Below are 27,792 nucleotides of genomic sequence, written 5' to 3'. Positions count from 1 at the left end.
AAGCCTGGAGTTGGACTTGATGATCCTTATGGTTCCCTTCCAACTCAGGATATTTTATGATTCTATAAGCCCAGTTGTGACCTATGCTGTTACTACCTGTGTGCCCTGGTTGGGGGCCATGCACTAACTGGCCATGGGTGCCCTCTTCCAAGTGGTTGTGGCCTTAATGAAAGCATTGAACAGGGCTGGATGTCTCTGGCATTGCCAGCTGCTTTCTGGCATTGCCAGCTGCTACTCAGGCAAAAGGTGCCCTCCATACCAAAGCTGCTGGCCCAGGGCCCATGGGAAGGGCTCACAGGAACATGGTGCTCAGTGGAAAGCCATACTGAGGCACTCCAAATATTGTTACCCTGAATTAAACCAAAGATCCAAACTGTCCTGATATAGTCCTTTTTGGGGCCTGACATTGACAATAACAGAGGGCGATCGTTGCAATGTGAGGAAAAGTAGTGCTCAGGAGAGAGGAGCTGAGTTTCAGTGCCTCTTCCCTTGTGTCCTGGTTTCAGCTAGGATAGAGTTAATTTTCCTCCTAGTAGCTGGTAGTGCGCTGTGTTTGGGATTTAGGGTAAGAATAATGTGGTTACCATGCTGATGTTTTAATTGTTTCAGAGCAGTGCTTACACTAAGCCAAGGACTTTCCAGCTTCTTACACTGTCCTGTCAGTGGGCAGGCTGGGGGTACAGCAGGAGCTGGGAGGGGACAGCACCAGGACAGCTGACCTTAACTGGCCAAATGGATATTCTGTACCATAGGACATCACACTGAGCAATTAATATGTGGTGGCTGGCCAGGGAGCAGAGACCGCTGTTCAGGGATATGCTGGATATCAGTCATCAGGTGGTGAGCAATTGCACTGTGCATCACTTGTTTTGTACACATTAGTAGTAGTAATACTATTATCATTATTATTATTATTTTCCTTTATTTTCTGTCCTAATCAGCTGTCTTTATCTCAACCAAGAAGCTTTCACTTTTTTTTTCAATTCCATCCCCCATCCCACAGAGGGGGGTGGGAGGGTGAGACAACTGCTATGTGGTGCTTAGCTGCTGGCCGGGTTAAATCACAACACCTGGACAGATCTCTGCCAGGCTGGTGCCTTCTCCATCCAGCTGCACTCAGGCTCCTTCTGAGCCTGGGAACCAGCTCCACTGCAGGGCTCATGCACAGAGAAGGGGACAGTGCTGCCACTGTGCACATTCCCTCATGATAAAGGGGAAACAAGGACACACACATGTGCTCATCTATACCTGCAAAGAGTCATGCACAAATCTGTGCACCCACATGCATTCACACAAAGCCCGCTGCAAACAGGTTGTCAAAAGACAAGAACAGATGTGTGAACACAAGCAACCAGACACTCAGGTGAGTGCACAAGGTGAGCTCACGAGGACAGGTGCTATACTGGACCTCGTTCTCACAGCAACTGGGGCAGATAGCATGTGAATCTCAAGGGCAGCCTTGGCTGCCCTGACTGTGAAATGGTGAAATTTAGCATCCTGAGCACAGCAAGGAGGGAGGACAGCAAGCTTGCTGCCCTGGACTTTGGGAGAGCAGACTTTGTCCTCCTCAGGGATCTCCTTGGTAGTGTACCATGATACAAAACACTGGAGGGAAGAGAGGCCTAAGAAAGCTCAGGCCTAAGAAAGCTCAGGAGAGATGCATCCCGACAAAAAGGAGTCAGGCAAAATGCCAGCAAGCCTGCATGGATGAACAAGGAGCAACTGGTAAACTCTATGAGAAAAAGGAGGCCTATAGAGGGTGGAATCTAGGACAGATAGTCCGGGAGGAGCACAGAAAAATCATCAGAACATCCAGGGATTGGGTTAGGAAAGCTAAAAGCCCCATTAGAATTTAATTTGGCCAGGGACATCAAGGGCAACAAGAAAGGCTTCTCTAGGTACATCTGTGATAAAAGGAAGACTAGGGAAATTGTGGACCTCTCCGGAAGGAAATGGAAAACCTGGTTACTCAGGATATGGTGAAGTCTGAGTTAGCCAATGACTTTTTTGCTTCAGCCCTCACCAGCAAGAGCTCTAGCCACCTAGCCCAAGTCTCAGAAGGCAAAAGCAGGGTCTAGGAGAATGAAGAACCACTCGTCGTACAGGAAGATCAGGTTCAAGACCAACAAAGGAACGTGAAGGTGCACAAGTCCATGGGATTAGATGAGATGCATCTGTGGGTCTTATGGGAAGTGGTGGGTGATGTTGCCAAACTACTGTGCATCCTAATTGAGAAGACAAAGGGAACTACATGCCAGCCAGCCTCACCTCTGTGACCCGCAAGATCATGGAACAGATCCTCCTGGAAACTATGCTTGCACACACAGAAAATAAGGAGATGATTGGTGAAAACAAACATGGCTTCACTAGGGGCAGATTGTGCCTGACAAATCTGGTGGTTCTTTTACAATGGTGGTGTAGTGGGTTTACGTGGCAAGGTTTTGGTAGCAGGGGGCCATAGGGGTGGTTTCTGTGAGAAAGATCTAGAAGCTGCCCCATGTTTGGGAAGGGCCCCATTGTTTTCCAGAGCTGAGCCAATAAGTGATGTTGTTTTGTGCCTCTGTGAGAGCATATTTAAGACAGGGAAAAAAGCACTGCGCAACACAGCAGCTGGGAAAGTGAAGGGAGTAAGGAATGGCCTTGCAGGCACTAAGGTCAGTGTAGAAGGAGGAGGAGAGGTGCTCCAGGCGCCGGAGCAGAAGTCCCCTGCGGCCTGTGGTGAGGACCATGGTGAAGAAGGATGTCCTCCTGCAGCCCATGGAGTACCACGGTGGAGCAGGGTTCCATGCTGCAGCCCGTGGAGGAGACCACGGTAGAGCAGGTGGCCCTGCAGCGACGGAGGCTGCCACCTGTGGAAGACCCCTGCCGGAGCAGATTCCGGGACGGACCTGTAGCCCGTGGAGAGGAGACAAAGCAGGAGCAGGTTACCTGGCAGGAGCTGCTGCCCGTGGGGGAGCCAGGTTGGAGCAGTTTTCTCCTGAGGGATGGACCCCGTGGTACAGAGCCATATCTGGAGCAGTTCTGGAAGAGCTGCTGCCTGTGGGAAGCCCACACCGGATCAGTTCATTAAGGACCGCATCCTGTGGGAGGGAACCCACAGCACAGGGGATGAGAGTGACCGAGAAGGAGCGACAGAGAAGAAGCGCTGTAGACTGATCATAACCCCCATTCCCCCATTCCCCTGCACCGCTCGGGGGGAGGAGGTGGAAGAGGGAGGATGGGGGGGGAAGGTGCTTTTGGTTTCTTTCCTTTGTTTCTCACTTCTCTAGCTTGTTAGTAATGAGCAATAAATCTTACTATCTTCTTATGCTGAGTCTGTTTTGCCCGTTACAATAATTATTGCGTGATTTTCTCATCCTTATCTCAACCTTTGAGCCCTTTTCACATATTTTCTCCCCATTCCTCTTTGAGGAGGGGGAGTGAGAGAGCGGCTGTGGTGGACCTCAGCTGCCCACTCGAGCGGAACCACGACAGGTGGATAGGGAAAGAGCAATTGACATCATCTGCCTGGACTTGTGCCAAGTATTTGACACCATCCGGCACAACATCCTTCTCTCTGAGCTGGAGAGACATGGATTTGACAGATGGAATGCTCGGTGGATAAAGAATTAGCTGCATGGTCGCGCTCAGACCATGCCGCTAATGGACCCTTGGTATCCCTCAAGGGTCTGTACTGAGACCGGTATTAGTTAATATCTTTCCTGGGGACATGTAGTGTGTGCCACTGAGTGGCACTCAGAAAGTTTGTTGATGATACCAAGAGGTGCATTTGACACATTAGAGGGAAGGGATTCCATTCATGGAGACCTAGCCAGGCTTGAGAAGTGGGCCCATGCAAGTCTTATGAGGTTCAACAAGGCCAAGTGCAAGGTCCTTCGTGTGGATCAGGGCAATCCCAATCACAACTATGAGCTGGGTTAATAGGTTGTAAGCTGTGTTAATAGGTATGAGCTGTGTGAATAGGTTGAGAGGAGCCCTGAAGAGAAGGACTTGGTGTAGGTGTTTGATGAAAAACTCAACATGAGCAAGCAAAGTGCACTTAGAGCCCAAAAGGCCAACCATAATCTAAGCTGCATTGAAAGAGGCGTGAGCAGCAGGTGGTGGGAGGTGATTCTCCCCCTCTACGTTGCTCCAGGAAGACATCAACTGGAGTGCTGCATTCAGCTCTGGGGCTCCCAGCACAAGAAAGACAAAGACCTGTTAGAGTGGGTCCAAAGGAGGGCCACGAAGAGGATCAGAGGGCTGGAGTATGTCAAGGGGTAATGGTTTTAAACTAAAGAAGAGTAGATTTAGATAAGTTATTAGGAAGAAATTGTTTACTATGGGGGTGATGACAGAGAGGAAGAGGTTCCCCAGAGAACCTGTGGAAGCCCCATCCCTAGAAATATTCAAGGCCTGTTCAGGTGGATTTACATGGCAAGGTTTTCTTCAGAGGAGCTGGAAGAGGGTGGATGTGGGGAAGAAGTTGCAATGAATACCCAGACTCCAATGCAAGTTGCAAGCAAAGGAAAAGAATTTTTTATTGGCTCTTCTGTATCTGTCCTGAGATAGCGCAATACCATAGAAACCTCCTAGTGACAGAATACAGCCTATGAGCACTTTGGTATTTTCTCACTGTCCAAGGTTAAGCAACTTCATGTTAGCGCTTATACTACAAAAACAACCTTTTGGTGTTCCCTATATCCTCCTAATCATCACGTTCCCAGGGCTTTCTGCTGACCAAAGCGATATGACTTTGGTGGCTATCCAAGTTCATATACACCTCTGGCCCAAGAGAAAGTGGTTTTAGTTTGTTTTCTTTGTTTCTCACTTCTCTAGCTAGTTAGTAATAGGCAATATGTTTTCTTAATCTCAGAATGCTGAGACTGTTTTGTCCATAACAACAATTTTTGAGTGATTTCTCTGTCCTTATCTCAAACCTTGAGCTCATTTCATCATATTTTCTCCCCTTTCCCTTTGAGGAGGGTGAGTGAGAGAGCAGCTGTGGTGGTATTCAGATGCAGAGCTGGGTAACACCACCTCAGCCACATTGGATGGCATTCTGAGTAGTCTATTCCAGTGGAAAGTATTCATGCACATGGCAAGGGAGGTTGATCTAGATGATCTTTAAGGTCCATTCCAATGAAAGACATTCTATGATTCTGCCATTCTGTGATTCTACGGCATCGCTTATGAATTTACAGACTGCACAGAGAAGGGCAGAGTCAAAAGCGGAAAGAATGTTAATCCTGGAGAGCAGTGTAAATGGGGATACGATCAAAAGCCAGTACAACAAATCACACACTAGGGGATGTAACAAGAGACCATCAGAGTGAGTTGAGGAGGAAAGGAATGGGAAGGATGTTCAATATCTTCATGCATAGGAGACCTTGGGCATTTTTCTGAGACTTGGTGGAACTTCTTCCTCAGAATGGCACTTTAAACATCCCCAACAGTGTCACCCAGAAACACATCACCTGACTACTCAAGACATATGCCGCACTTGAGATGAGTATTCCGCCCTCACAGATGCATTCCTGCCCTAGAAATACTTGGACGTTTCATCCCAGCACTCTAAAGAAGCTATTGCTGGGGCATGGCCGTGACCTAAAATCTGGAAATGAAAAGGCAGCAGTGCAGGAAACCAACGCACAGCCCATATCATTTGTTGGGATGGCTTGCATTCAAGATGAGCTTGTCAGAAAATTGTTACCTCTGCCAAGGGAGACTCTGGGCCAGCAGCAATGAAGGACCAGTATAAAAGGTAGCTCAGCTCCCTGCTCTCCCATCCAATTCTCTCGCCTTGTCCTCCTTGGGAACCAGGTGAGTCTGAAGCCCTCTCTCCTCCTCTTCCAAAGTGGAAGGGATCTTGCATCAATAGACATCAAATCCCATGGTGGCTCAGAGCTATGGAGTTCAGTGCCTTGGAGTTCCTTGCCATGGGAGAGGGCTGGATAGAGAAGTTCTGTATAGGGAGAGGTTGGGAAAGGGGTCTGAGGAAGCTTTTGGTTTATGTACTATGTGGGGGTGTTCCTGAGCCAGGCTGCTCTTTGAAGGGCCTTGTCAGGACAACGTGATGAAGACCATGTGCCTCCTGGCACAGCCTCCACATCCACCTTCAGCAGTTGCCTTGGCTCTTTTGTGATGGGGTAACTGAGCTGATCCTCACCTACCCATGCGCTCTGCTTCCTCTCTACCATCTTTCCCAGGTGCATCTCCAGCCCAAGACATGTCCTGCTACAACCAGTGCCTGCCATGCCGGCCCTGTGGCCCGACTCCACTGGCCAGCAGCTGCAACGAGCCCTGCGTCAGGCAGTGCCAGAACTCCACCGTTGTCATTGAGCCCTCTCCCGTGGTGGTGACCCTGCCCGGCCCCATCCTCAGCTCCTTCCCGCAGAACACCGTTGTGGGATCCTCCACCTCTGCTGCCGTTGGCAGCATCCTCAGCTGTGACGGAGTCCCCATCACCTCTGGGTGCTGTGACCTCTCTGGCATTTCCAGCCGCTACTGTGGCAGAAGGTGCCTGCCCTGCTAAAGAAGCCAGTGGCCATGGCCCTGGGGTTCTTCTCCCAGGAACTTCGTATATGGTGCTACACAAAGGAGGAATCTTCAGGCCATTGCTTTCTCAGCTCCTGTGGCAAATGCTGGCAGGAAGGGGCCAGCCTGTGCTTTCTGAAAACATGGTTCATGCCTCTCCTTCCATCTCTCCACCTACCTCCTTCTCTTCCTTTTCCATGTGCTCTTCTTCTCCCTTGGTCTGTGGGGCTCCTTAGTGCCAGCCCTCCCACTGTGGTAACAGCAGACACATGCCCTGCATGAACTCCACCATGAGCAAGGGACACTACCTCTATGTTGGCCTTGGTGATTCCCACACTGAGGGGCTTCTGCTTGGAGTGACCTCCTTTTCCTCTCTACACTCATTAAAGATTTCTGCATCCCAGCCTTGTGTGTAGATTTTTCTTCCCTCCGTGTATGCCCATCTGAGCTGCCCGGGGAGGATGGCTTTGCCCTTGGTGGGTATAAGATGGGTGTTTATGGAACCCCTTCCCCACTCCCAGAAGAATGGCAATTTGTGACACACTGCAGAGGATTGTCTCTTGGGCACTGCCCCTTGGAGATGGAGAAGACATCCCTGGCTTTTGCAGAGAGATAGAGGGAGGGTAAGGGAAGGAAGAGAGGAGGGGAAGCGAAGGGAGAGGAGGGGACAGGAGAGGAAGGCAGGGGAGGGGAGGGAAGGGAAGAGGAGGGGAATCATCACAGCACTGGATAATATGGATGTTATTTTGTTCAGGGAGATGTTGGCAAGGGATGTGTATAGAGGAGGGAGCATGTCCCAGGGCAAAACACAACCGTAGCCAAGTAAGAGCGAGCAGACAGTGTCTTGTGTCTCCTCTTATGGCCTCTGCCCAGGCTGAGGAGTGCAGCTGCCCACGTTCCCCTTTGCAGGCTCCACGGTTATGGAAGCTGAGCACATATCCAGGAGACACACAGACAGGGATGTGTATGCCCCGTTTGGGGAAGATATACCCAGTCTGGTACTGGCAGTAGCTGCTTTTGGGGGCCCAAAATGCTCCTGATGCATTTGCCTGGAGGCCGAGACCTCCTCCCCCTGCTCCAGGAGCTGCACAGGGACCTCCTGGCTCCAGCAGCTGACAGCATAGGCCGGGGGCAGCCTCACCCCCAGTCTGACTCTGGCAGCTGGCACCAAATCTGCTCTCATTTTTCTACCAGGAGCTGGCATTTTCTCCTTGCAGTACACGTGCACACAGGTAAGGACAGATTCCAGAAGAGGACAGGACACCCCGCTCCGTCTGCCCTTGTGTGCTCCTCCCAGCTCCCCTTACCCTGCACGTCCCCACATGGGTTTGTATAGGTCTATCCCACACCCATTCCTGCCGGCGTCCATGTTTCACAACCATTGCAGTTGCAAGGCTCAGGCTGATCTTCCTGGCAGTGGCACCTGTGGCTTCTTGATAGGCCAACAACTGGTGTGAATTGCGAGGTTTCTGTCGTGATCGCCTTCATGTTTCTTTGGTCTGGTCGCTGTCTCTGTATGCTTGTTGATTGTGTTCCCTTTTCTTAGCGTCCCAACTGAAAACATCCCCAATCTGATAATCGCGCTAGCATAAACACGGCCACAGCCCCGCATAGCCCCCCACAAGTGGTGTGCCCCCTCCCCCCCATTTGGTCTCCTCACTGCCTCCCTCATCATCTGTCAGAGAAAACAAACAAAGAAACAAACACCCTTTGTTTCTCAGTTTTCCCATGGCTTCCTTCACCTTATAGGTCTTCAGGCTCTAGGTTGGTGCATGGAGCAGGGGCATCACAGCCCTGGAGATGATGAACACCACTGTTCAGGGCGATGTTCGCAATGGGGTGGGTAGAGAGGAAGGAGCATGGCCCCAGGCACAACACAACTGCAGCCAAGTGAGAGTGAGCAGACGGTGTCTTGTGTCTCCTCACAAGCCTACTTCCAGAGGGCAACAAGGAACACCCTACAGGAGCTCAAGGAAGACAGGAAAACTGATGGTGCTATTGTAATCAAGGAGCACAGCAGTGCAGAAGCTCTCAGCAGACGCCAGCTGCATGACAGGTAGCAAGTCCCAGAAGAAGCCGTCAGTTACTATGTAGGGGCAGCACAGGATTATCGAAGCAGGAGTGCCACTTGTGCCAAGGAAGGGTGCAGGAGCTCAGTCCACAGGCTTCCCACCAAACAGGCACATACCTTCTCTCCCATGGCAGTGGATGGTAGATGCCAACAGATCTATCCTGGTCCTTGAGTGTGAAGAGAAGATCCCATTTTAGGCCCACTATTAGAGGAAGAGGAGCTAGACCACACAGCTAGAGAACAAAATTATCCTCGCTACACAGAAGGCATCTAAAAGCATAAGAGGCATCCTGACCAAGACATGGCAGGGATGACACCCACTAGATCAGGTTGTCCAGGGCAATCTGGTCGTGAACACCTCCAGGGACTGGGCATACACACTTTCTCTGTGCATGCTGTTCTAGTGCCTCAACAACCTCTATGTTTCCTCCTAACATCTAATCTAAATCTCCCTTCCTTTACTTTAAAGCCATTCCCCCTAAATCCTATCATTACCTGATGTACTAGATGTTGCTCTCCATCTTTTTATAAGGCCCTTTTAAGTATTAAAGAGCTGCAATCAGGTCTCTCTGGAGCCTTCTCTTCTGCAGACTGAACATCCCCAGCTCTCTCAGACTTTCTTTGTAGGAGAAGTGCTCCAACTCTCCAATCATTTTGTGGCTGTCCTCAGGACCTACTCTAACAGGTCCACATTCTTCTCGTGCTGGGGACCCCAGACCTGGCTGCAGCACTCCAAGTGGGACCTCACAAGGTCATAGCAGAGGGGGACAATCACCTCCATTGACCTGCTGGCCACTCCTCTTGATACAGCCCAGGATGCAGTTGCCATTCTGGGTTACAAGTGCGTGCTGATGGCTCATGTTGCACTTCTTGTCCACCAGAACCCGCAAAAGTCCATCTCTGCAGGGCTGCTCTCAATGACTTCACCCATTCTGTGCCCATGCCTGGGATTGCCCCAAACCAGGTGCGGCACCTTGCAGTTGGACTTCTTGAACCTCATGAGGTTCACATGGGCCCACTTCTCAAGCTTCTCCAGGTCCCTTGGGATGGTATCCCTTCGTTCTGCTGTACCAACTGCATTGATCAGCTTCATGTCATAAAAAGACATGAAACAGAACCAGTCTGTAGGCAGACACCGGAAGGACACCAAAATTCCCACCAAAGCAATGGCTTTCTCCCTTGGCCATCTCTTTGCAGGTGGAAAGACCAGACAGGGACACACTCGGGGATGCTGCAAAAGTTTATTGAATCTCAGGAGGGAAAAGAGGTGACTACAAGAAGAGGCCCTGAGAGTGGAGATCAGCAAGAGCCACCAAAATCTGTTCAGATTTTGAATGGCAGACTTGCCACAGGGTATCCATCTAACTGGACCCACAAGTGGAGAGAGGCTTGCATGTCACACCAGGTTGGTTTCTGGGGACTTCACAGAGAGCTTGGAGGGCAGCAGAAGGCAACAAGGAAAAGAGAGAAAAAGAGTGAGTGAGTGGAAAACAGAAAAGGTAAACATTGACCATGTTGACAGAGAGACCAGGTTGGCCCCTTCCTGTCTGTCTTTACAGGACAAGACAGAGATGGTCAGCCCCTCTTAAAACAGGAGCGTGAAGGTCTGTTCTTCTGTCCAGCAGCATGTTGTGAGTTCCTGGGGTCCTGGTCTGGGACACTTTCTGGCATCTTTAGCAGGGGCGGCACCTGCTGCCACAGTAGCGACTGGCAATACAGGAGAGGTCACAGCACCCGGAGTTGATGGGGACTCCGTCACAGCTGAGGATGCTGCCAACGGCAGCAGAGGTGGAGGATCCCACAACGGTGTTCTGTGGGAAGGAGCTGAGGATGGGGCCGGGCAGGGTCACCACCACAGGAGAGGGCTGGATGACGATGGTGGAGTTCTGGCACTGCCTGACGCAGGGCTCATTGCAGCTGCTGGCCAGTGGAGTCGGGCCGCAGGGCTGGCACGGAAGGCAGGGCTGGCACTGGTCGTAGCAGGACATGTCTGGGGGCAGGAGGTTCACCTGGGAGAGAGGGCAGGGAGGAAGCAGAACATGGGGATGCATGACGAGCAGCCTGTCACCACACCCTAACAAAACCAAGGCACAGGCCATAGTGAGAGCTGGAGGCTGTGCAGGGATGTGTGAGGGCTTCTTGGCCTCATCCTGCCAGGGCCCAAAAGGAGACACCGGAGACTATCTGGCTACAGACTAGGCCCTAGTCCAGAAGCAATCTTAATGCACACCCAGCATCCCTCTGTGAGAAACCTGCTTCCCTCCTCCACAACCAGAAACCCCAAAATTTGGCATAGAACAGAGCTGATTGTAGCTGAGAAGTCCATGGAGATGAGACCTCGGATAATGAGGAGGACAAGAAGGGGCTTCACACTCACCTGGTTCCCAAGGAGGAGAAGGCCAGAGAAGTGGATGAGGGAGCATGGAGCTGGGCTGGCTTTTATAGTGGACCTTAGCTGCCCCATGTCCAGAGACATCCCTTGAAGCAGTGATTATTTCCTGACAAGCTCCTCTTGGATGCAAAACATCCCAGCTAATGATATGGGCTGTGTATTTCCTTCCTGTGATGATGTTTTTCATTTCCTGCTTATGCTGTTTCCCAGTTATGTTGCCTTTTGAGTGGCAGGTAGGAAGGCCCAAGCATTCCCAGGCAACACATGTCATTGTGGGCAGAAGACTCAGCTCACATGCTGGAAGAGTCCGGTAAAGGCAGATGGTGTCAGCCTGGGTGACTCCTTAGGGGCTCTTTAGAGCCCTTTTTGCGACAGGTGTCCCAACTCCTACTGTGACCCTAATCCACCTAACACTGTCCTCAGGGAAAACCTGCTGGCCTGCTTTGCCTCCTCCTGCTCTGACCCAGGGATGTCTGTATGGGGGGAGAGGTTGTTCAGGGCCCTTTCTGGATCACAAAAGAAAGGCCCAACAGGACATTGTCTGTTTTATTTATAAGGAATAAGAAGAGGAATGTAGACATAGAGTAAATCTTTCATGTGCAGGTGACCCGGCGTTTGTGCAGCATCAGACAGAACTACGTGGATTTTTTCCAAGACACGCAGTGCAGATCCTGTCCCTAAAGAATTCCTTCTTCACACCCATGCCTTGATGCCTTTCATTTTTGGTTTAAAAAAAAAAAAATTAAAAAAACATACACCTTCTCCTTATATGATGGAAGCTTATTTCTGACATGACACTAACCAGCGCTCAGTAGGGGCACTCCATCGGATTCCCTTACCGCTGCTACTCAGGCTAACCAAACTGAGTGGTGCAGTGGATAAAACAGAAGGAAGGGATGTCAACCAAAGGGATCTAGAGAAGCTTTAGAAGTGGGCCCATGCGAACCAAGTGAGGTTCAATAAGTCCAAGTGCAACTCCACCATCGTCATCCAGCCCTCTCCCGTGGTGGTGACCCTGCCCAGCCCCATCCTCAGTTCCTTCCCACAGAACACCGTTGTGGGATCCTCCACCTCTGCTGGAGGGAATCCGATGGAGTGCCCCTACTGAGCGCTGGTTAGTGTCATGTCAGAAATAAGCTTCCATCATATAAGGAGAAGGTGTATGTTTTTTTAATTTTTTTTTTTTTTAAACCAAAAATGAAAGGCATCAAGGCATGGGTGTGAAGAAGGAATTCTTTAGGGACAGGATCTGCACTGCGTGTCTTGGAAAAAATCCACGTAGTTCTGTCTGATGCTGCACAAACGCCGGGTCACCTGCACATGAAAGATTTACTCTATGTCTACATTCCTCTTCTTATTCCTTATAAATAAAACAGACAATGTCCTGTTGGGCCTTTCTTTTGTGATCCAGAAAGGGCCCTGAACAACCTCTCCCCCCATACAGACATCCCTGGGTCAGAGCAGGAGGAGGCAAAGCAGGCCAGCAGGTTTTCCCTGAGGACAGTGTTAGGTGGATTAGGGTCACAGTAGGAGTTGGGACACCTGTCGCAAAAAGGGCTCTAAAGAGCCCCTAAGGAGTCACCCAGGCTGACACCATCTGCCTTTACCGGACTCTTCCAGCATGTGAGCTGAGTCTTCTGCCCACAATGACATGTGTTGCCTGGGAATGCTTGGGCCTTCCTACCTGCCACTCAAAAGGCAACATAACTGGGAAACAGCATAAGCAGGAAATGAAAAACATCATCACAGGAAGGAAATACACAGCCCATATCATTAGCTGGGATGTTTTGCATCCAAGAGGAGCTTGTCAGGAAATAATCACTGCTTCAAGGGATGTCTCTGGACATGGGGCAGCTAAGGTCCACTATAAAAGCCAGCCCAGCTCCATGCTCCCTCATCCACTTCTCTGGCCTTCTCCTCCTTGGGAACCAGGTGAGTGTGAAGCCCCTTCTTGTCCTCCTCATTATCCGAGGTCTCATCTCCATGGACTTCTCAGCTACAATCAGCTCTGTTCTATGCCAAATTTTGGGGTTTCTGGTTGTGGAGGAGGGAAGCAGGTTTCTCACAGAGGGATGCTGGGTGTGCATTAAGATTGCTTCTGGACTAGGGCCTAGTCTGTAGCCAGATAGTCTCCGGTGTCTCCTTTTGGGCCCTGGCAGGATGAGGCCAAGAAGCCCTCACACATCCCTGCACAGCCTCCAGCTCTCACTATGGCCTGTGCCTTGGTTTTGTTAGGGTGTGGTGACAGGCTGCTCGTCATGCATCCCCATGTTCTGCTTCCTCCCTGCCCTCTCTCCCAGGTGAACCTCCTGCCCCCAGACATGTCCTGCTACGACCAGTGCCAGCCCTGCCTTCCGTGCCAGCCCTGCGGCCCGACTCCACTGGCCAGCAGCTGCAATGAGCCCTGCGTCAGGCAGTGCCAGAACTCCACCATCGTCATCCAGCCCTCTCCTGTGGTGGTGACCCTGCCCGGCCCCATCCTCAGCTCCTTCCCACAGAACACCGTTGTGGGATCCTCCACCTCTGCTGCCGTTGGCAGCATCCTCAGCTGTGACGGAGTCCCCATCAACTCCGGGTGCTGTGACCTCTCCTGTATTGCCAGTCGCTACTGTGGCAGCAGGTGCCGCCCCTGCTAAAGATGCCAGAAAGTGTCCCAGACCAGGACCCCAGGAACTCACAACATGCTGCTGGACAGAAGAACAGACCTTCACGCTCCTGTTTTAAGAGGGGCTGACCATCTCTGTCTTGTCCTGTAAAGACAGACAGGAAGGGGCCAACCTGGTCTCTCTGTCAACATGGTCAATGTTTACCTTTTCTGTTTTCCACTCACTCACTCTTTTTCTCTCTTTTCCTTGTTGCCTTCTGCTGCCCTCCAAGCTCTCTGTGAAGTCCCCAGAAACCAACCTGGTGTGACATGCAAGCCTCTCTCCACTTGTGGGTCCAGTTAGATGGATACCCTGTGGCAAGTCTGCCATTCAAAATCTGAACAGATTTTGGTGGCTCTTGCTGATCTCCACTCTCAGGGCCTCTTCTTGTAGTCACCTCTTTTCCCTCCTGAGATTCAATAAACTTTTGCAGCATCCCCGAGTGTGTCCCTGTCTGGTCTTTCCACCTGCAAAGAGATGGCCAAGGGAGAAAGCCATTGCTTTGGTGGGAATTTTGGTGTCCTTCCGGTGTCTGCCTACAGACTGGTTCTGTTTCATGTCTTTTTATGACATGAAGCTGATCAATGCAGTTGGTACAGCAGAACGAAGGGATACCATCCCAAGGGACCTGGAGAAGCTTGAGAAGTGGGCCCATGTGAACCTCATGAGGTTCAAGAAGTCCAACTGCAAGGTGCCGCACCTGGTTTGGGGCAATCCCAGGCATGGGCACAGAATGGGTGAAGTCATTGAGAGCAGCCCTGCAGAGATGGACTTTTGCGGGTTCTGGTGGACAAGAAGTGCAACATGAGCCATCAGCACGCACTTGTAACCCAGAATGGCAACTGCATCCTGGGCTGTATCAAGAGGAGTGGCCAGCAGGTCAATGGAGGTGATTGTCCCCCTCTGCTATGACCTTGTGAGGTCCCACTTGGAGTGCTGCAGCCAGGTCTGGGGTCCCCAGCACGAGAAGAATGTGGACCTGTTAGAGTAGGTCCTGAGGACAGCCACAAAATGATTGGAGAGTTGGAGCACTTCTCCTACAAAGAAAGTCTGAGAGAGCTGGGGATGTTCAGTCTGCAGAAGAGAAGGCTCCAGAGAGACCTGATTGCAGCTCTTTAATACTTAAAAGGGCCTTATAAAAAGATGGAGAGCAACATCTAGTACATCAGGTAATGATAGGATTTAGGGGGAATGGCTTTAAAGTAAAGGAAGGGAGATTTAGATTAGATGTTAGGAGGAAACATAGAGGTTGTTGAGGCACTAGAACAGCATGCACAGAGAAAGTGTGTATGCCCAGTCCCTGGAGGTGTTCACGACCAGATTGCCCTGGACAACCTGATCTAGTGGGTGTCATCCCTGCCATGTCTTGGTCAGGATGCCTCTTATGCTTTTAGATGCCTTCTGTGTAGCGAGGATAATTTTGTTCTCTAGCTGTGTGGTCTAGCTCCTCTTCCTCTAATAGTGGGCCTAAAATGGGATCTTCTCTTCACACTCAAGGACCAGGATAGATCTGTTGGCATCTACCATCCACTGCCATGGGAGAGAAGGTATGTGCCTGTTTGGTGGGAAGCCTGTGGACTGAGCTCCTGCACCCTTCCTTGGCACAAGTGGCACTCCTGCTTCGATAATCCTGTGCTGCCCCTACATAGTAACTGACGGCTTCTTCTGGGACTTGCTACCTGTCATGCAGCTGGCGTCTGCTGAGAGCTTCTGCACTGCTGTGCTCCTTGATTACAATAGCACCATCAGTTTTCCTGTCTTCCTTGAGCTCCTGTAGGGTGTTCCTTGTTGCCCTCTGGAAGTAGGCTTGTGAGGAGACACAAGACACCGTCTGCTCACTCTCACTTGGCTGCAGTTGTGTTGTGCCTGGGGCCATGCTCCTTCCTCTCTACCCACCCCATTGCGAACATCGCCCTGAACAGTGGTGTTCATCATCTCCAGGGCTGTGATGCCCCTGCTCCATGCACCAACCTAGAGCCTGAAGACCTATAAGGTGAAGGAAGCCATGGGAAAACTGAGAAACAAAGGGTGTTTGTTTCTTTGTTTGTTTTCTCTGACAGATGATGAGGGAGGCAGTGAGGAGACCAAATGGGGGGGAGGGGGCACACCACTTGTGGGGGGCTATGCGGGGCTGTGGCCGTGTTTATGCTAGCGCGATTATCAGATTGGGGATGTTTTCAGTTGGGACGCTAAGAAAAGGGAACACAATCAACAAGCATACAGAGACAGCGACCAGACCAAAGAAACATGAAGGCGATCACGACAGAAACCTCGCAATTCACACCAGTTGTTGGCCTATCAAGAAGCCACAGGTGCCACTGCCAGGAAGATCAGCCTGAGCCTTGCAACTGCAATGGTTGTGAAACATGGACGCCGGCAGGAATGGGTGTGGGATAGACCTATACAAACCCATGTGGGGACGTGCAGGGTAAGGGGAGCTGGGAGGAGCACACAAGGGCAGACGGAGCGGGGTGTCCTGTCCTCTTCTGGAATCTGTCCTTACCTGTGTGCACGTGTACTGCAAGGAGAAAATGCCAGCTCCTGGTAGAAAAATGAGAGCAGATTTGGTGCCAGCTGCCAGAGTCAGACTGGGGGTGAGGCTGCCCCCGGCCTATGCTGTCAGCTGCTGGAGCCAGGAGGTCCCTGTGCAGCTCCTGGAGCAGGGGGAGGAGGTCTCGGCCTCCAGGCAAATGCATCAGGAGCATTTTGGGCCCCCAAAAGCAGCTACTGCCAGTACCAGACTGGGTATATCTTCCCCAAACGGGGCATACACATCCCTGTCTGTGTGTCTCCTGGATATGTGCTCAGCTTCCATAACCGTGGAGCCTGCAAAGGGGAACGTGGGCAGCTGCACTCCTCAGCCTGGGCAGAGGCCATAAGAGGAGACACAAGACACTGTCTGCTCGCTCTTACTTGGCTACGGTTGTGTTTTGCCCTGGGACATGCTCCCTCCTCTATACACATCCCTTGCCAACATCTCCCTGAACAAAATAACATCCATATTATCCAGTGCTGTGATGATTCCCCTCCTCTTCCCTTCCCTCCCCTCCCCTGCCTTCCTCTCCTGTCCCCTCCTCTCCCTTCGCTTCCCCTCCTCTCTTCCTTCCCTTACCCTCCCTCTATCTCTCTGCAAAAGCCAGGGATGTCTTCTCCATCTCCAAGGGGCAGTGCCCAAGAGACAATCCTCTGCAGTGTGTCACAAATTGCCATTCTTCTGGGAGTGGGGAAGGGGTTCCATAAACACCCATCTTATACCCACCAAGGGCAAAGCCATCCTCCCCGGGCAGCTCAGATGGGCATACACGGAGGGAAGAAAAATCTACACACAAGGCTGGGATGCAGAAATCTTTAATGAGTGTAGAGAGGAAAAGGAGGTCACTCCAAGCAGAAGCCCCTCAGTGTGGGAATCACCAAGGCCAACATAGAGGTAGTGTCCCTTGCTCATGGTGGAGTTCATGCAGGGCATGTGTCTGCTGTTACCACAGTGGGAGGGCTGGCACTAAGGAGCCCCACAGACCAAGGGAGAAGAAGAGCACATGGAAAAGGAAGAGAAGGAGGTAGGTGGAGAGATGGAAGGAGAGGCATGAACCATGTTTTCAGAAAGCACAGGCTGGCCCCTTCCTGCCAGCATTTGCCACAGGAGCTGAGAAAGCAATGGCCTGAAGATTCCTCCTTTGTGTAGCACCATATACGAAGTTCCTGGGAGAAGAACCCCAGGGCCATGGCCACTGGCTTCTTTAGCAGGGCAGGCACCTTCTGCCACAGTAGCGGCTGGAAATGCCAGAGAGGTCACAGCACCCAGAGGTGATGGGGACTCCGTCACAGCTGAGGATGCTGCCAACGGCAGCGGAGGTGGAGGATCCCACAACGGTGTTCTGCGGGAAGGAGCTGAGGATGGGGCCGGGCAGGGTCACCACCACGGGAGAGGGCTCAATGACAACGGTGGAGTTCTGGCACTGCCTGACGCAGGGCTCGTTGCAGCTGCTGGCCAGTGGAGTCGGGCCACAGGGCCGGAATGGCAGGCACTGGTTGTAGCAGGACATGTCTTGGGCTGGAGATGCACCTGGGAAAGATGGTAGAGAGGAAGCAGAGCGCATGGGTAGGTGAGGATCAGCTCAGTTACCCCATCACAAAAGAGCCAAGGCAACTGCTGAGGGTGGATGTGGAGGCTGTGCCAGGAGGCACATGGTCTTCATCACGTTGTCCTGACAAGGCCCTTCAAAGAGCAGCCTGGCTCAGGAACACCCTCACATAGTACATAAACCAAAAGCTTCCTCAGACCCCTTTCCCAACCTCTCCCTATACAGAACTTCTCTATCCAGCCCTCTCCCATGGCAAGGAACTCCAAGGCACTGAACTCCATAGCTCTGAGCCACCATGGGATTTGATGTCTATTGATGCAAGATCCCTTCCACTTTGGAAGAGGAGGAGAGAGGGCTTCAGACTCACCTGGTTCCCAAGGAGGACAAGGCGAGAGAATTGGATGGGAGAGCAGGGAGCTGAGCTACCTTTTATACTGGTCCTTCATTGCTGCTGGCCCAGAGTCTCCCTTGGCAGAGGTAACAATTTTCTGACAAGCTCATCTTGAATGCAAGCCATCCCAACAAATGATATGGGCTGTGCGTTGGTTTCCTGCACTGCTGCCTTTTCATTTCCAGATTTTAGGTCACGGCCATGCCCCAGCAATAGCTTCTTTAGAGTGCTGGGATGAAACGTCCAAGTATTTCTAGGGCAGGAATGCATCTGTGAGGGCGGAATACTCATCTCAAGTGCGGCATATGTCTTGAGTAGTCAGGTGATGTGTTTCTGGGTGACACTGTTGGGGATGTTTAAAGTGCCATTCTGAGGAAGAAGTTCCACCAAGTCTCAGAAAAATGCCCAAGGCCTCCTATGCATGAAGATATTGAACATCCTTCCCATTCCTTTCCTCCTCAACTCACTCTGATGGTCTCTTGTTACATCCCCTAGTGTGTGATTTGTTGTACTGGCTTTTGATCGTATCCCCATTTACACTGCTCTCCAGGATTAACATTCTTTCCGCTTTTGACTCTGCCCTTCTCTGTGCAGTCTGTAAATTCATAAGCGATGCCGTAGAATCACAGAATGGCAGAATCATAGAATGTCTTTCATTGGAATGGACCTTAAAGATCATCTAGATCAACCTCCCTTGCCATGTGCATGAATACTTTCCACTGGAATAGACTACTCAGAATGCCATCCAATGTGGCTGAGGTGGTGTTACCCAGCTCTGCATCTGAATACCACCACAGCTGCTCTCTCACTCACCCTCCTCAAAGGGAAAGGGGAGAAAATATGATGAAATGAGCTCAAGGTTTGAGATAAGGACAGAGAAATCACTCAAAAATTGTTGTTATGGACAAAACAGTCTCAGCATTCTGAGATTAAGAAAACATATTGCCTATTACTAACTAGCTAGAGAAGTGAGAAACAAAGAAAACAAACTAAAACCACTTTCTCTTGGGCCAGAGGTGTATATGAACTTGGATAGCCACCAAAGTCATATCGCTTTGGTCAGCAGAAAGCCCTGGGAACGTGATGATTAGGAGGATATAGGGAACACCAAAAGGTTGTTTTTGTAGTATAAGCGCTAACATGAAGTTGCTTAACCTTGGACAGTGAGAAAATACCAAAGTGCTCATAGGCTGTATTCTGTCACTAGGAGGTTTCTATGGTATTGCGCTATCTCAGGACAGATACAGAAGAGCCAATAAAAAATTCTTTTCCTTTGCTTGCAACTTGCATTGGAGTCTGGGTATTCATTGCAACTTCTTCCCCACATCCACCCTCTTCCAGCTCCTCTGAAGAAAACCTTGCCATGTAAATCCACCTGAACAGGCCTTGAATATTTCTAGGGATGGGGCTTCCACAGGTTCTCTGGGGAACCTCTTCCTCTCTGTCATCACCCCCATAGTAAACAATTTCTTCCTAATAACTTATCTAAATCTACTCTTCTTTAGTTTAAAACCATTACCCCTTGACATACTCCAGCCCTCTGATCCTCTTCGTGGCCCTCCTTTGGACCCACTCTAACAGGTCTTTGTCTTTCTTGTGCTGGGAGCCCCAGAGCTGAATGCAGCACTCCAGTTGATGTCTTCCTGGAGCAACGTAGAGGGGGAGAATCACCTCCCACCACCTGCTGCTCACGCCTCTTTCAATGCAGCTTAGATTATGGTTGGCCTTTTGGGCTCTAAGTGCACTTTGCTTGCTCATGTTGAGTTTTTCATCAAACACCTACACCAAGTCCTTCTCTTCAGGGCTCCTCTCAACCTATTCACACAGCTCATACCTATTAACACAGCTTACAACCTATTAACCCAGCTCATAGTTGTGATTGGGATTGCCCTGATCCACACGAAGGACCTTGCACTTGGCCTTGTTGAACCTCATAAGACTTGCATGGGCCCACTTCTCAAGCCTGGCTAGGTCTCCATGAATGGAATCCCTTCCCTCTAATGTGTCAAATGCACCTCTTGGTATCATCAACAAACTTTCTGAGTGCCACTCAGTGGCACACACTACATGTCCCCAGGAAAGATATTAACTAATACCGGTCTCAGTACAGACCCTTGAGGGATACCAAGGGTCCATTAGCGGCATGGTCTGAGCGCGACCATGCAGCTAATTCTTTATCCACCGAGTATGGTATGAGAAGATGAAAAGTCCTTAAATTAGTAGAACAAGAGTACTGCAGAAGTTAAAATGTATGTGTCACTGGATGAGAATTCCCTTTTCAATCTTAGGTTTTCTTGGTGTCACCATCTCCTGGCAAACCAGTACCTGGGTATTGATAACCCTGATGGGCTTAATCACCTTGTCAGTAGGTGCTCCACACACCCTCATGGTGACTCAGCACTGGGGACTTGATAACACCAATGCCCTTTCTCACCACAGCAATGGCTGTCTCCACACACTGGGGCCAGTGAAAGGGAGAGACAAGGAGGCAGGGGTGCACATTAACAGCCCCCTTCCACATTATGGATATTTGCCTTACTGTTGGTTATGCTAACCACACTGCCAGGCATCAGGAGCAGGGGCTGCCACTCACCTGGCTAACTGCAAGCCCCAGGTGTCCTTGCTGGGCAGGCTCAGCTCAGAGTTCCATGCAAGCACTGGTGAGAAGGAGTTGTTCCTCACAGCACCTGCACCTTCCTGTATAAAGCTGCATGCTGCAGGTGCCAAAGTGGGCTCAGTGCACACAGGTAGACAGCACTGTCCTGGAGCTTGGCATCTTGCACGTGGAGAAGCACCTGGGAGTTCTCCATGGAGAGCACAGAGGAGATCCTCCCGGAATGCACATGAGGCTTGAACTTGCTCACCTGCAGCAAGAACTGAGGGGACTGGGTCAGGCGGTGCTGGTACCAGAAGATGTTGGGAAGAGAGCTGCTGGAGGAGAAATTGCAGTGCAGAGTTGCATTGTGTCCCACCTCGATGGCAGTTTCTTGGGCAAACTGTAACACAGAGTCCTTCTGTGTGTGTCCTGCATGCAGACTGTAACAAGGAGTCCTTTTGTGAATGACCTACAAAGCCAGAAAAGCATCTCAGCACTGCTTGAAGATGTATCTCTTCTCTCCCTCTATCCTGTGTCTATCATTTCACCAACTTTCTCACTGTCTCCACTCTCCATCTCTCTTTTCATGGGATGTGAAATGCTGAGCTAAGTACACATGCACTCTTCTTTCTGCAGATGCTATTCCCATACCCAAGTCTGTCAGCTTACCTGCTTTCTAGCAGTATCTCACCTGGCTTTGAGTCCATCTGCTCTCTTTCTCCCTCAGCTCTATTAACAGTTTGTCTCTCTTCCTGCATGCAGCACAAGAGATGAGCCATTCCTTCCGTACCTCATGTCATTATTTTTTACTGCAACATTTACTCCATACTTCACACAAGATTATTTTTCCTTGCTGTGTCCTCATGTAGCATCTCTGTTCTTGCATGGACTTCTTTCCATGTTTACCAAGGATTACATCCATCTCCACATACGCTGACAGAATTTTGACCAGAACATCTAGGAGGGCACAAGCTCCTATTTGCCATCCTGATCTGTTCCCTAGCAGCAACCTCTCTTTCACCATACATACATATGAAGAACACATAAGATTGCTAGGCATCTGCAAAGGAAACATGCAGATGCTTATTCATCCCTGTACACTCGTTGCTCCTGACATCTCCCAGACTGATTCCTGTACCCATCTGCAGCCCCTGCTCTCCCTACAGAAAGCACTTCCAGTTCTTCCAGGGAGGCAGGACTCCAATTTCCCTCCTCCAGAAGTGATGGGTTGCCATCTTGCCCTTAGCTTGCTCTCCTGAAAGTCAGGTCACAACTGAAGGCCTCCATGCCAACAGGCATGAATGGATAGACAAGGAGCAACTGGTAAACTGTATGAGAAAGAAGAGGCCTACAGAAAATGGAAGCGAGGACAGGTACCCTGGGAGGAACACAGAAGAATCATCAGCAGCCAGGGATCAGGTTAGGAAAACTAAAGCCCTATTAGAATTTAATTTGGCCAAGGACATTAAGGACAACAAGAAAGGCTTCTCTAGGTATATCTGTGATAAAAGGAAGACCAGGAAAATTTCAGGTCCTCTCCAGAAGGAAACAGGGAACCTGGTTACCCAGTATTTGGTGAAGGCTGAAGTATTCAATCATTTTTTTTTGCCTCAGACTTCACCAGCAAAAGCTCTAGGCAGTCCTCGGCTGCATTAGCAGTGTTGCCAGCAGGTCGAGGGAGGTGATCATTCCCCTTTACGCAGCACTGGAGAGGCCACTCTGGGAGTAGCATGTCTGTGTCTTAGCTCTCCAGGACAGCAAAGTCAAAGACATCCTGGAGAGAGGCAATGACGGGCCACAGTGATGACTGAGAGACTGGAGCATCACTCCTCTGAGGAAAGGCCAAGAGACCTGTGACTGCCCAGCCTGGAAAGGAGAACACCTGGGGGAATCTCATTCATGTATAGCAATAACTGAAGGGATGGTACAGAGAAGATAGAGCCAGGCTCCCCTCTGTGTGGACACGTACCAGGACAAGAAGCACTGTGCACAAAACTAAACCTTTTTTTTTTTTTTTTTTTTTTTCTGTCAGGAGAGACAGGCCAGCTATCCAAGGTGGCAGAATTGCTTTTTACATGAGAGAGTGAAGTGACTACAATGTATTGAGTACTGTTCAGGGGCGGATGAGATGCGAGTTGAGAGTCTGTAGATGAGAATTAAGGGACAGGCTGGCATGGCGGATACTGCTGTGGGTGTCTATTACAGGCCACCAGATCAGGATGAGGAAGTTGACAAGACCTTCTACAGGCAGCCGAGAGCAGCCTCGCAATTACAGGCCCTGGTTATCATGGGGGATTTCATTTACCCTGACATTTTCTGTAAGGGTAGCCAGCCATCCATAGTCCAGGAGGTTCCCCTAGTGCACTGATGCAAATGGTGGATGTTCCAACTAGGAGAGGAGGGCTACTGGATCTTGTCCTCACTAAAAAGGAGGGGCTGGTTGAAGCAGTGAAGGTTGAGGGCAGCCTTGGTTGCAGTGACCATGAGATGGTGGAGTTCAGGATCTCATGGAATCTAAGGATCTCTTTAGAATTAAACTTTGCAAGAAGGGTCAAGGTGAACAGAAAGGGCTTCTACAAATACATTGCAAATCAAACAAACACCAGAGGCAATGTATATCCACTGATTAATGATATGGGTGCCCTGGTGACAAAAGATAAAGAGAAGTCAGAGTTACTGAATGCCTTCTTTGTCTCTGTCTGTAATGCCAGAAGCTGTCCTGAGGAGCCCCATATTCCTGAGGCCCCAGATGAAGTCTGGATAAAGGAGGAGTTTGCCTTCGTTGATGAGGACTGGATTAAGGACTGATTAAGTAAGCTGGACCACGGGTCCTGATGGGATTCACCTGCGTGTGCTGAGGAGGTTGGCGGAAGTCATTCCTAGGCCACTCTCCATCATCTTTGGTAAGTTGTGGGTAACGGGAGAGGTGCTTGAGGACTGGAGGAAAGCAAATGTCACTCCGGTGCCCTTGAAAGGGGCAATAAGGAGGACCAGGGTAACTATAGACTGGACAGCCTCACCTCTATCCCTAAAAAGGTGATGGAACAAGTTATCCTTGGTGTTGTCTCTAGGCTTATCAAGGAGAAAAGGGTCATTAGGGGCAGTCAACATAGCTTCACCTCGGGGAAGTCGTGCTTGACCAACCCGATAGGCTTTTATGAAGACATAACCAGATGGATAGGTGATGGTAAATTAGTGTACATGGTCTATCTTGATTTTAGTAATGCCTTTGACATCATCTCCCACAGCATCCTTGCTGCTAAACTGAGGAGGTGTGGCCTGGATGATCAGGTAGTGAGATAAACTGTAAACTGGCTGAAGGGAAGAAGCCAGAGAATTGTGGTCAATAGGACAGAGTCTAGTTGGAAGCCTGTATCTACTGGAGCCCCTCAAGGGTCGTTACTGGGACCGGTGATGAGGGAATAGAGTGCAGTGTCAGCAAGTTTGCTGATGACACTAAACTGGGAGGAGTGGCTGACGTTCTAAAAGGCTGTGCTGCCATCCAGTGGGACCTAGACAGGCTGGAGAGTTGGGCAGGGAGAAACTTAATGAAATATAACAAGGGCAAGTGATGCCACCCACTAGATCAGGTTGTCCAGGGCAATCTGGTCTTGAACATCTCCAGTGACTGGGCATACACGCCTTCTCTGTCCTATTCTAGTGCCTCAACAACCTTTGTATTGCCTCCTAACATCTAATCTAAATCTCCCTTCTTTTACTTTAAAACCATTCCCCCTTTGACATCCCCCAATTGTCAAAAGACAAGAACAGATGTGTGAACACAAGCAACCAGACACTCAGGTGAGTGCACAAGGTGAGCTCACGAGGACAGGTGCTATACTGGACCTCGTTCTCACAGCAACTGGGGCAGATAGCATGTGAATCTCAAGGGCAGCCTTGGCTGCCCTGACTGTGAAATGGTGAAATTTAGCATCCTGAGCACAGCAAGGAGGGAGGACAGCAAGCTTGCTGCCCTGGACTTTGGGAGAGCAGACTTTGTCCTCCTCAGGGATCTCCTTGGTAGTGTACCATGATACAAAACACTGGAGGGAAGAGAGGCCTAAGAAAGCTCAGGCCTAAGAAAGCTCAGGAGAGATGCATCCCGACAAAAAGGAGTCAGGCAAAATGCCAGCAAGCCTGCATGGATGAACAAGGAGCAACTGGTAAACTCTATGAGAAAAAGGAGGCCTATAGAGGGTGGAATCTAGGACAGATAGTCCGGGAGGAGCACAGAAAAATCATCAGAACATCCAGGGATTGGGTTAGGAAAGCTAAAAGCCCCATTAGAATTTAATTTGGCCAGGGACATCAAGGGCAACAAGAAAGGCTTCTCTAGGTACATCTGTGATAAAAGGAAGACTAGGGAAATTGTGGACCTCTCCGGAAGGAAATGGAAAACCTGGTTACTCAGGATATGGTGAAGTCTGAGTTAGCCAATGACTTTTTTGCTTCAGCCCTCACCAGCAAGAGCTCTAGCCACCTAGCCCAAGTCTCAGAAGGCAAAAGCAGGGTCTAGGAGAATGAAGAACCACTCGTCGTACAGGAAGATCAGGTTCAAGACCAACAAAGGAACGTGAAGGTGCACAAGTCCATGGGATTAGATGAGATGCATCTGTGGGTCTTATGGGAAGTGGTGGGTGATGTTGCCAAACTACTGTGCATCCTAATTGAGAAGACAAAGGGAACTACATGCCAGCCAGCCTCACCTCTGTGACCCGCAAGATCATGGAACAGATCCTCCTGGAAACTATGCTTGCACACACAGAAAATAAGGAGATGATTGGTGAAAACAAACATGGCTTCACTAGGGGCAGATTGTGCCTGACAAATCTGGTGGTTCTTTTACAATGGTGGTGTAGTGGGTTTACGTGGCAAGGTTTTGGTAGCAGGGGGCCATAGGGGTGGTTTCTGTGAGAAAGATCTAGAAGCTGCCCCATGTTTGGGAAGGGCCCCATTGTTTTCCAGAGCTGAGCCAATAAGTGATGTTGTTTTGTGCCTCTGTGAGAGCATATTTAAGACAGGGAAAAAAGCACTGCGCAACACAGCAGCTGGGAAAGTGAAGGGAGTAAGGAATGGCCTTGCAGGCACCAAGGTCAGTGTAGAAGGAGGAGGAGAGGTGCTCCAGGCGCCGGAGCAGAAGTCCCCTGCGGCCTGTGGTGAGGACCATGGTGAAGAAGGATGTCCTCCTGCAGCCCATGGAGTACCACGGTGGAGCAGGGTTCCATGCTGCAGCCCGTGGAGGAGACCACGGTAGAGCAGGTGGCCCTGCAGCGACGGAGGCTGCCACCTGTGGAAGACCCCTGCCGGAGCAGATTCCGGGACGGACCTGTAGCCCGTGGAGAGGAGACAAAGCAGGAGCAGGTTACCTGGCAGGAGCTGCTGCCCGTGGGGGAGCCAGGTTGGAGCAGTTTTCTCCTGAGGGATGGACCCCGTGGTACAGAGCCATATCTGGAGCAGTTCTGGAAGAGCTGCTGCCTGTGGGAAGCCCACACCGGATCAGTTCATTAAGGACCGCATCCTGTGGGAGGGAACCCACAGCACAGGGGATGAGAGTGACCGAGAAGGAGCGACAGAGAAGAAGCGCTGTAGACTGATCATAACCCCCATTCCCCCATTCCCCTGCACCGCTCGGGGGGAGGAGGTGGAAGAGGGAGGATGGGGGGGGAAGGTGCTTTTGGTTTCTTTCCTTTGTTTCTCACTTCTCTAGCTTGTTAGTAATGAGCAATAAATCTTACTATCTTCTTATGCTGAGTCTGTTTTGCCCGTTACAATAATTATTGCGTGATTTTCTCATCCTTATCTCAACCTTTGAGCCCTTTTCACATATTTTCTCCCCATTCCTCTTTGAGGAGGGGGAGTGAGAGAGCGGCTGTGGTGGACCTCAGCTGCCCACTCGAGCGGAACCACGACAGGTGGATAGGGAAAGAGCAATTGACATCATCTGCCTGGACTTGTGCCAAGTATTTGACACCATCCGGCACAACATCCTTCTCTCTGAGCTGGAGAGACATGGATTTGACAGATGGAATGCTCGGTGGATAAAGAATTAGCTGCATGGTCGCGCTCAGACCATGCCGCTAATGGACCCTTGGTATCCCTCAAGGGTCTGTACTGAGACCGGTATTAGTTAATATCTTTCCTGGGGACATGTAGTGTGTGCCACTGAGTGGCACTCAGAAAGTTTGTTGATGATACCAAGAGGTGCATTTGACACATTAGAGGGAAGGGATTCCATTCATGGAGACCTAGCCAGGCTTGAGAAGTGGGCCCATGCAAGTCTTATGAGGTTCAACAAGGCCAAGTGCAAGGTCCTTCGTGTGGATCAGGGCAATCCCAATCACAACTATGAGCTGGGTTAATAGGTTGTAAGCTGTGTTAATAGGTATGAGCTGTGTGAATAGGTTGAGAGGAGCCCTGAAGAGAAGGACTTGGTGTAGGTGTTTGATGAAAAACTCAACATGAGCAAGCAAAGTGCACTTAGAGCCCAAAAGGCCAACCATAATCTAAGCTGCATTGAAAGAGGCGTGAGCAGCAGGTGGTGGGAGGTGATTCTCCCCCTCTACGTTGCTCCAGGAAGACATCAACTGGAGTGCTGCATTCAGCTCTGGGGCTCCCAGCACAAGAAAGACAAAGACCTGTTAGAGTGGGTCCAAAGGAGGGCCACGAAGAGGATCAGAGGGCTGGAGTATGTCAAGGGGTAATGGTTTTAAACTAAAGAAGAGTAGATTTAGATAAGTTATTAGGAAGAAATTGTTTACTATGGGGGTGATGACAGAGAGGAAGAGGTTCCCCAGAGAACCTGTGGAAGCCCCATCCCTAGAAATATTCAAGGCCTGTTCAGGTGGATTTACATGGCAAGGTTTTCTTCAGAGGAGCTGGAAGAGGGTGGATGTGGGGAAGAAGTTGCAATGAATACCCAGACTCCAATGCAAGTTGCAAGCAAAGGAAAAGAATTTTTTATTGGCTCTTCTGTATCTGTCCTGAGATAGCGCAATACCATAGAAACCTCCTAGTGACAGAATACAGCCTATGAGCACTTTGGTATTTTCTCACTGTCCAAGGTTAAGCAACTTCATGTTAGCGCTTATACTACAAAAAC

The 27,792-nt window shown here is 50.3% G+C and overlaps 3 protein-coding genes and 1 pseudogene across 4 annotated transcripts; 2 read left to right on the top strand and 2 right to left on the bottom strand.

Annotated features, from left to right (window-relative positions):
• Window positions 1-5,723: 5,723 nt before the first annotated feature.
• Window positions 5,724-6,514, top strand: LOC309887209 (feather keratin Cos2-3-like; annotated as a pseudogene). Its single transcript has 2 exons — window positions 5,724-5,802; window positions 6,207-6,514. The product of its transcript is annotated as a feather keratin Cos2-3-like (transcript).
• A 3,746-nt stretch (window positions 6,515-10,260) lies between these two features.
• On the bottom strand, window positions 10,261-11,063 carry LOC309887549 (feather keratin Cos1-2-like; the record flags this gene model as incomplete). The annotated part of the gene is made up of 2 exons (XM_082779344.1): window positions 10,261-10,596; window positions 10,965-11,063. The coding sequence occupies 2 exons, from the start codon at window positions 11,061-11,063 to the stop codon at window positions 10,261-10,263; spliced, it is 435 nt and encodes a 144-aa protein (XP_082635470.1).
• Window positions 11,064-12,812: 1,749 nt separating this feature from the next.
• Window positions 12,813-13,615, top strand: LOC309887294 (feather keratin Cos1-2-like; the record flags this gene model as incomplete). Its single annotated transcript, XM_082778885.1, has 2 exons — window positions 12,813-12,911; window positions 13,280-13,615. 2 exons carry the CDS (start codon window positions 12,813-12,815, stop codon window positions 13,613-13,615), a joined length of 435 nt encoding a protein of 144 aa, XP_082635011.1.
• Window positions 13,616-17,361: 3,746 nt separating this feature from the next.
• On the bottom strand, window positions 17,362-17,667 carry LOC309887482 (feather keratin Cos1-1/Cos1-3/Cos2-1-like; the record flags this gene model as incomplete). Its single annotated transcript, XM_082779233.1, has 1 exon — window positions 17,362-17,667. One exon carries the CDS (start codon window positions 17,665-17,667, stop codon window positions 17,362-17,364), a length of 306 nt encoding a protein of 101 aa, XP_082635359.1.
• Window positions 17,668-27,792: the final 10,125 nt, after the last annotated feature.

This window comes from Aythya marila (assembly GCF_965140915.1).
Source record: "Aythya marila genome assembly, chromosome: 25".
NCBI classification, from domain to species: Eukaryota; Metazoa; Chordata; class Aves; order Anseriformes; family Anatidae; genus Aythya; species Aythya marila.
Note: the sequence above shows the minus strand (reverse complement) of the source record. Positions and strands in the feature narration are given on the sequence as shown.